This window comes from Polistes canadensis, unplaced genomic scaffold (genome assembly GCF_001313835.1).
Source record: "Polistes canadensis isolate GaletaPanama2010 unplaced genomic scaffold, ASM131383v1 scaffold_24, whole genome shotgun sequence".
Lineage (NCBI taxonomy): Eukaryota > Metazoa > Arthropoda > Insecta > Hymenoptera > Vespidae > Polistes > Polistes canadensis.
This window is the reverse complement of record NW_014569571.1, coordinates 1,064,365-1,072,758: the sequence shown is the minus strand read 5'-3', so window position 1 is coordinate 1,072,758 and position 8,394 is coordinate 1,064,365. Positions and strand designations below refer to the sequence as shown.

At 28.6% G+C, this 8,394-nt stretch overlaps 1 protein-coding gene across 19 annotated transcripts in view; it reads left to right on the top strand.

Moving 5' to 3' along the window:
* The window catches only part of LOC106783661 (glutamate-gated chloride channel), an 83,361-nt gene that overhangs the window by 60,549 nt on the left and 14,418 nt on the right, over positions 1-8,394 (top strand). For 12 of the 19 annotated variants that reach the window (XM_014742386.1, XM_014742389.1, XM_014742387.1 and 9 more), the window contains 2 exons: positions 4,471-4,560; positions 8,058-8,210. In XM_014742386.1, the coding sequence (XP_014597872.1) occupies positions 4,471-4,560; positions 8,058-8,210 (243 nt within the window). The remainder of the gene's footprint in view (positions 1-4,470; positions 4,561-8,057; positions 8,211-8,394) is intronic. The other 7 variants (XM_014742396.1, XM_014742399.1, XM_014742398.1 and 4 more) reach the window with 1 other exon arrangement.

Below are 8,394 nucleotides of genomic sequence, written 5' to 3'. Positions count from 1 at the left end.
TCAAACTTATTTTTCTCCAAAACCAAGGTCTCATATGAACATATATTATTCTATTACGCATTTTTGACTTTCATTAGTGTTTCGTATAGAATCATTTTCTGCTCATTTGTACCACCAATCATAAGACACCCTATATAAATATAATAAATTTCCTATCAAATAAAAAATTCCTTTTCCAAAATCTTTTCTCTCGTATATTTATATATTTCTTTATTTTATATATATATATATTTTTTTTTCCCAATAATATGTTATAGTTATTTATTTTTCGATTTAATCAATGGAAAAATGAACGGCATATAGTATATACTTCGTTGCATCTACGATTGTTAATTAAAAAATCAACAGCGCTTATCACGTATAATATATATATGTATATATGTATATATATACATGTATATGTATTTAAAATAAATATATATATATATTATATATATGTATATAAATTTATATCACAAGTGCACTAGACATGCCCGGTCTCACGAAAATAATTAATTTATATATTTTTCGCTTTATTTTTATTTTTGTATTTTACATTATAATAATCGCTTACACCACTCGCACTCGCAATTATTTCTTTATTGTATGCATTTAGTTGATGTTATTTATACGGATCGGTCGTTCTAATCTCTCCGAATTTTAATTACAATTATGTATATATATATATATATAATATATACCTCTATATCTGTACAATACACTATAATATCAAATGATGATAAAAGACAATGAAAACGACAAAGACGATATTTACGACAACATTGACGATAATGACGTTCTTTCTAATATCAATTTTTTCTTTTCTCAAATTTCTAAATATGTTGAAATTATTTTCCTTCTTTAAAAAAATAAAAAAAAAACGAGATCTAATGAAACGAATTCGAGTAAAAGATAAAAGTAAATATCTTCATTTAATCTTTCTCACTATATGTCTCTCTCTCTCTCTCTCTCTCTCTCTCTTTATCTCTCTTTCTTTTTAATATCGATTACAATTACATTTTTATTCTTTGCTCTTATAACTAAATACAAAAAAATAAAATATAATAAAATATCACAGAGATGTACAATACATACGTGTGTGAACAATCGGTTAAATCGATCGTTTCAAGAAAACCCATTCCGTCTGTATGGACAAATGTTGTTTGATAAGAAAAGAGAGAGAAAAAAAAGAGAAAAAGAATGAAATAGAAAAATTGTTTGTCCTTTCGCCAAAACACAACAAAACAACCTTCTTTCTATTCGATTCGATCTCGTCTACTCGATTATTATCGACGAAATTCGAAGATAAAAATGTGAGAAATGATCGACGATCTCGTTCCCTTTTTCTTTATTTTATTTGTTCGTTTTTTTTTTCTTTTTCATGTGTGTGTATATTCCCTTTCTCACTAGTCAAGGTAAGTTATTGCTCGTGCATGAATGTTATATGTATGTATGTATGTATGTATGTATGTATGCGTACGAAAAAGAGCTAATTCACTGGTACTTTTTCTTTGTCATTTTTTGTCCACACAAAAACTGCTTTAGTTAGATTCCTTTTAACGTAGTAATATTTCTTTAGCTATAGCGAATGACAAAAAACAAAATGACATCTCACGAATCCCTCATCTACCTAATTACTTTACTTATATACTTGAAATTATTATAACACGATCACTCGATTTAACATGAATTTAACTAAATTTTAAAATTCACACAATATATTACGTTTATATTAAATATAAAAACATATATATATATAAACATGTTTTTTTCTTTATCAAAAAGAATAGAATGATAAGAAGAAAGATAATACGATATAATTTACAAAATCAATATATTTTCATAATTATTACACAATTTTCTACGATCAAACAAAGTAGAGAATTTCTCAAACGAGAAACGATCATTTTTTTTTCTATTTTTTGTTGTTGTTTTTTACAAACAGAACATTACATTAATCGACACGCTCAATCATCAAAGAGAAAAGAAGAGAGAGAGAGAGAGAGAGAGAAAGAAAGACAGTGTGAGAGAGAAAAAGACATAGAGTGATAGAGCGAGAGAAAGAGAAACAATTAAAGTGCATAATGTGCATAATATGCATGCAATTTAGTGACAATGTTCAACGTTATATATTTTAATTGTATACCTGTATTTTGTTCATTAGCTGAATTTATATATTAGAACGATATATATACTCAATATATATATATATAATAAAAATATTATATATATTATTTAAAAAAAATATATATATATTTTTTTATTATATATATATAAAAAATGAATAAGAATAGTTCCCTTAGAAAATGCATATTGGCAACCTTGGTTCCTGTCTCGCTTTTCAACCGAACCCGCCGTGGTTTGCTTTTGGGGTGAAGCTTCTTTTTCGTCCCTTGAAGATCTCTTAACGTCTCTTTTAATGCCGATTTTTCTCCCTTCCTTTTCGTGTACTTCAATACTATTATTACTATTACTACTACCATTAGTATTGTTACTACTATTACATTACTTTTTTCTTTCTTTTTCTTATAACCGATATACTTGCTTTAATATCGATGAATATTGTGAATTATTAAAAATGATAGAATATAACGACAATACAAAATAAATAAAAAAAATGCAAAAAAGAAATTTAATAAAATTAAAAAAGAAAAAAAAGAAGCAGTCTTTACACCCATACAATTAAAACAAAACGATTTATACAATTTGGAATTAGACTGCAATTACAACACCGATTGTGTGTGCACAGATTTTTTTGTAGACACTTTTGAGTGAAATTAGAACATTGCAATTATCGCAAGTAACAATCATTGTAGTATAAAGCTTATTTTTATTTTAACTTAACGACTTACTTTCTTTTTTCTTTTTTCAAGAGTTGGATTTAAATGTCTGTTTTTTTTTTCTTCTCTTCTTCTTTTTATAATATTAGATATAATTTTTGAGTAAAATCGCGGCCAACGTAGCATCTCTTTATGAGCCTAGGAATTATTTGAGACAAAAAAGAAAAAAAAAGAAAAAATCCTCGATCGGCGATCGTACGTCTCGAGATTTTGTTTGCATTTTATTTATTATATTTGAAATTTATTGCTTTTCTTATCAAGAACACATCGAAATAGAATTACATCAAAGAGGAACCTTTGTAGAATACATCTGACCTCACTCGATTTCCTCGGAGAATAGAAAAGCTTTTGTGTAAAAATAGGACTGCTCCGATCCTTCTTTACCCTGAAGGATTCAACCATGGCGGAAAACGGATATGCTTGGTCTAGTTAGTTAACATTATCCACTGTGTATGTACGAAAATAGATACGTGTGCGATCTATAGGTACAACGGCAATATCCAGGCCGAGAACGGGGACGATAATAAAAAAAGCTTCTATGGTATATAAAAAGATTCGGAGGACGGATAGATCTTGGTGATGTAAGACTATCAAAAGAAAAAAAAAAGAAAAAAAAAAGGAAAAATTTGAGAAAAATATATTTTTCTTGACCACCTATATTTACAAGAAAACACCGAAAATTAATATGATTCAATTAGTTATTTCTCTCTCGTTCAAAAATAAAATTATTAATAAATAAGTATCGTAGGGAATTTGGACATTCAAAAGAAACTAGAACTTAGTTTTGATTAATTGGACGTTTCGTCCCCTTTATTGGGACTTCTTCAGCAACTCAAACGTTATGTTTGAGTGTTCAAATATAACGGATCAAGAGATAATAAAGTTTAGATGTATAGTTTTTCGAATATTACAAGAATGTATGTCTGCTCAAATAAAAAAAAGACGCTGAACTTTAGAGATTAAGTTGCTGAAGAAATCCCAATAAAGGGACGGAACGTCCAATTAATCAAAACTAAATTCTAGTTCTTCTGAATATTCAAATTCCCTACGATACTTATTTATTATTAATATGATTCTTCTTTTGCGAATTAAAAAAAAAAGAAAAAAATAGAAATAACAGCAAATTTCTTGTCCGCGCAAATTGAATATGGTTCTTTTTTTTTTTTTAAATTTTATTAACTCTTTGCACTATAATAACAATTATTTCCTATAATTTGTTTACGTGTGTGTTATTTAATAACAACATTGATTTGTATATTATTTGTTCATTTTAATATTTCACGTATTAAATACAAATATATCTTACCTATATATATACTTTGAAAAAACAACATTATTTCCATCGTCTCATCTAAATTCTTAAAAAAAAAAAACATGTTAAGTTAACTAGTAACGATCATAGTGCAAAAAGTTAATCATAAAATCATCGAAATTTATCCGTCCCCCTTTACGAAGAAAAATGATCACAGACGAAGTAAAAATATAATACCAAAAAAAAAAACTATATATATAAATAAAAAAAAAAAAAGAATAAAAAGAAAGAAACACAAAATATGCTAGAAAGAAGGAGGAACGAGCGCTTGGGGGAAAAATAAAAAAAAAAAAAAAGAAAAATGAATAGGAAGGAAGATCGTGGGCTGTTCTGTTGCAGCTGAAGGACAAATCATCGACTACGAGGACGAGTTCGATGAGTTCGGGGACTCTAAGTGTTCGCTGTGCCAGCGCAGGTTTGAGGAGCAAGGTAAATTCCTCCTGCCGCCCCTAACCCACCCACCCCCCGAGATCATGCCGAGCCTAATATCCCGCATCGTTCGTGTGTTTTTAATCGAATTTTCATTAACCAAACCCTTTTTTGATATTCTCTCCTAAATTTACCCTTACCCAACTTTAACCCCACTCTTGTTATTTAACTTTCTCAAAATATTTCTCGAAAAAAAAAACAAAAGCCCCACTAAATAGCAAGAAAGGGAGGAAGAAAGAGAAAGAGAAAGAGAGAGAGAGAGAGAAAGAGAAAAAGATAGAAAAAAAAGGAAAGAGAGAGACAGGACCAAGCTTACCAACCCGCGAGACACATGCCAAGATTTTCTCCCTTCCCCCCCTCACTGTACAATAATATTTTAGTAGTTTCGATGTCGCTTTTTATAGTAACAAATTTTTCAATCAAAGATCATCCATTGACCGATGAATCGTTTTTAATGCTATTACGTATCAAATGGTTAAGTAGTGTCTCACTATTTGGAACGAATACGTATATGTATGTGTTTTATATATGTATGTACGTATATATTATATACTAGATTTTTAATATTTAAGTTATCGGGGTGATTATGAAATTGGCCTACACTATTTTTTTTCTTCTTTTTTTTTTTTTCTTTTATAAATAATTCTCTTTTGATTTTCTCTTTATTTATGCGAGAATTGATTAAATAAACAAATGGTGAAAACTATGTATATTACGATTTATTTTATATATCACAGTTTTATTTATATTATAAAATAAATCGTATAAGATCTATTTTTCCGAATATTTTAACTTGATTCGCTATCATAATTTCCAATACTAATATATATATATATAATGTTGATAAACATTGAATTATTATTAAAGTTTAAAATTAGGCCACTTTCATAATTATTAGCAAGTATGTTTGCAGTAAGTATTACAATAAGAATATTATAAGCATATGATATACCTATACAGGGTGAAGCAATAAATCTATTCAGTTTAAATATCTTTGGTATATCATTGATATTCAAGGTGGACAGAATTATTGCCGCATCTTGTATGTATAGCATGAGTTAATTCATTTAGATAAACAAATATTGTTGAAGTTGATTTCTTTTTAATATATGAAATATGCGATAATCTCTTTACCTTTCAATTAACAATTTAATTAGAAAGATCGCTTAACCATTTTTTACTACAAGCATCACACAGCACGTCAGATTATATATACTTAACGAAATAATAATTTACCTTAAACTCGTGACAATTATATCTCTCACTCTGTAATATACATTAATTCAAAAATAATAACTTTCGATCATTTCTGACTGACAAAAATTTTCGTTTCTCGACGTATCTTCAAATTCGTATGAATTTTTCAACAAACAAATATTAGATAAAAAAAAAAAACAAAAAATATGTATAATACGTATGTACGTATATATGTACATACACGTATATACTCGGTGTCAAATATTCGAACATATCGATCTTTAAAAAAAAGAAATACATCAAACCTCCAATTCTTTCTCTTTTTATTTTCTCCAACATCACTCATCATTTGTCAATTTTAAACGCGCGGACAAATTTTCTTCACTCTTAAATAGATTTTTGAAACGTTGTGTTAAATCTTCGGAAGACGTTTGAAATGTAGAAAAAATTCATCGTGTATTCGCGACATTTGGCAAACGTCGATTAAACATCCACGAAATTACATACATCGAGATAACTCATACTAAACTAATTATCCTTTCGTTTTAAACGTTTGGAACATGAAAGAATTCAATAAGCCGAGAAACGAGACCGAAGGAAACTTGGTCCGTATAAAAAAAAAAAAAAAGAAAAGATAATACAAAAACATGAGAATAGAAAAATAGAAAAAGGAGAAGAAAGTTTGAGGATGGGGGAAAAACAAATTAAAAAGATAAACGGATAGAAAACAAGAAGGAGAGAACAAAAAATTGGACCAAATAAAATATCTAATACTCGGAATACACAACGTGTAGTAATATTTACGTACGTATATAGACATGCATATGTTGGATGTATGTATGTATTTTCTACCTCTCACGATTCTCGTGATACCTCGTTGGAAAACTTTGCATTTTGAAAGTTTTTTTTTTTTGTCGAGCAAGCCACTGTTTTATTTTCACATATATATTTATATATACTATATACATATATATGTATACATAATATTACAGTCGTAGACCCATAAGTAATTAAAAAACCTGTTCTTAATTCTAATTAATCCGACCCTGACCTATTTATTACCTTTTTATTCCCAACTATCCCATACTTGCGTTTAGAGATTCACAAATTAGCATATTTAGCTCAGCTTGCAGTGCTTTCGAGAATGCGGAGCTTGATTGGCGATAATTAAAGACATGATTGATTGTATAAGCTACCTTTTTTCTTTTCCTTTCTTTTATTATTTATTTATTTATATCACTTTTTCTCTTTTTCTTTCTATTGTATTTTTATTCCGTTCTTTTTTTTTTCTTTTTTATTATTGTTTTTTATTCTTTTCATATCCGTTTGCAATTTACTTTTTCTTTTCTTTACGATCTCGTTTCATTAATTAATTCTAGAATAATGCGCTGACGAACATACAAAACCCTGACACGAATCATTTCTATTTCATATATTCCCCCCCCCCTTCCCTCTCCCCCTCATTGTCAAAGTAAAGACGATAACGACAAAGACGACAATAACGATAACAACGTAAACGACGATGACGCACGTACTACCATACATGCACCAAAAAAGCGTAGTAGAAACATCAATAGAATTGGCCGATTTGACAGGTTTGTCAACGTCCAACTCGATTTCCGATGTAGAATGTACTGTCACGTGACTGTTGTTAGCTCGTCTGACACCATGTCACATGAACTACTGTCAAAATATATAAAGCACGAATGCGACAAAAAAAAATCAGCCATTAGAGTCGTTCTGCGAATAACGTTCGTAACGCTTGCTTGCGATTTTTCGCGCGAACGTGCTACGTAATATTTTTATTTATACATTTTTTTTTCTTTATACATTGTATATATATATATATATATATATATAGAGTGCCGATAATATTATAATAGTAAATTAAGTCAACAAAATTGGGGGAACAAAAAAGATAAGAAATTCATTTATTTTATAATATAAATAATTGTAATATAAAATAAATGTATACATTGAATTTTGTTGTTGAACTTAATTCAACTGTCGTAATAATCGAGACACGCATATAATATATATTTATTTTAATTAATGCAAACCTATATCCTAAAGCATAATCGAGCAAAAAGCATTATTATACGATTATAATAATAAAACGATTTAACGGTTACGAACGATTATTTTCAACGATACAAATTTTATCACGATCGAATTTGAAACAATACAGAAAATTTATCGTTTAAGAAAATATTCGTTCAACCGTGATACTACCGTGATATTTACAACATTTTAAAGAAAACAAAAAAAATTCAACTTGTCGTTTTAATGAAATTGTACAGGTAACTACAGCTGCCTGAAGGTGGATCTAATCTTTACTCGGGATCGTGCCTTCTACTTCACGACGGTCTTCATCCCGGGTATTATTTTGGTCACCAGTTCGTTCATCACGTTTTGGCTCGAATGGAATGCTGTACCGGCACGCGTGATGATCGGTAAGCAAATAAAAAAAAACAAATAAATAAATAAATTTATGAAGGGTACACTGACCATTCCCTTTTTCTCCTTCTTTCTTTCTCTCTTTCCCATTGAGCTCAATCTAATTCGTCTCAATGAGATCTCGATGAAATGATCTTCATTTTTATATATATATATATATAAATATAAATATATATAATA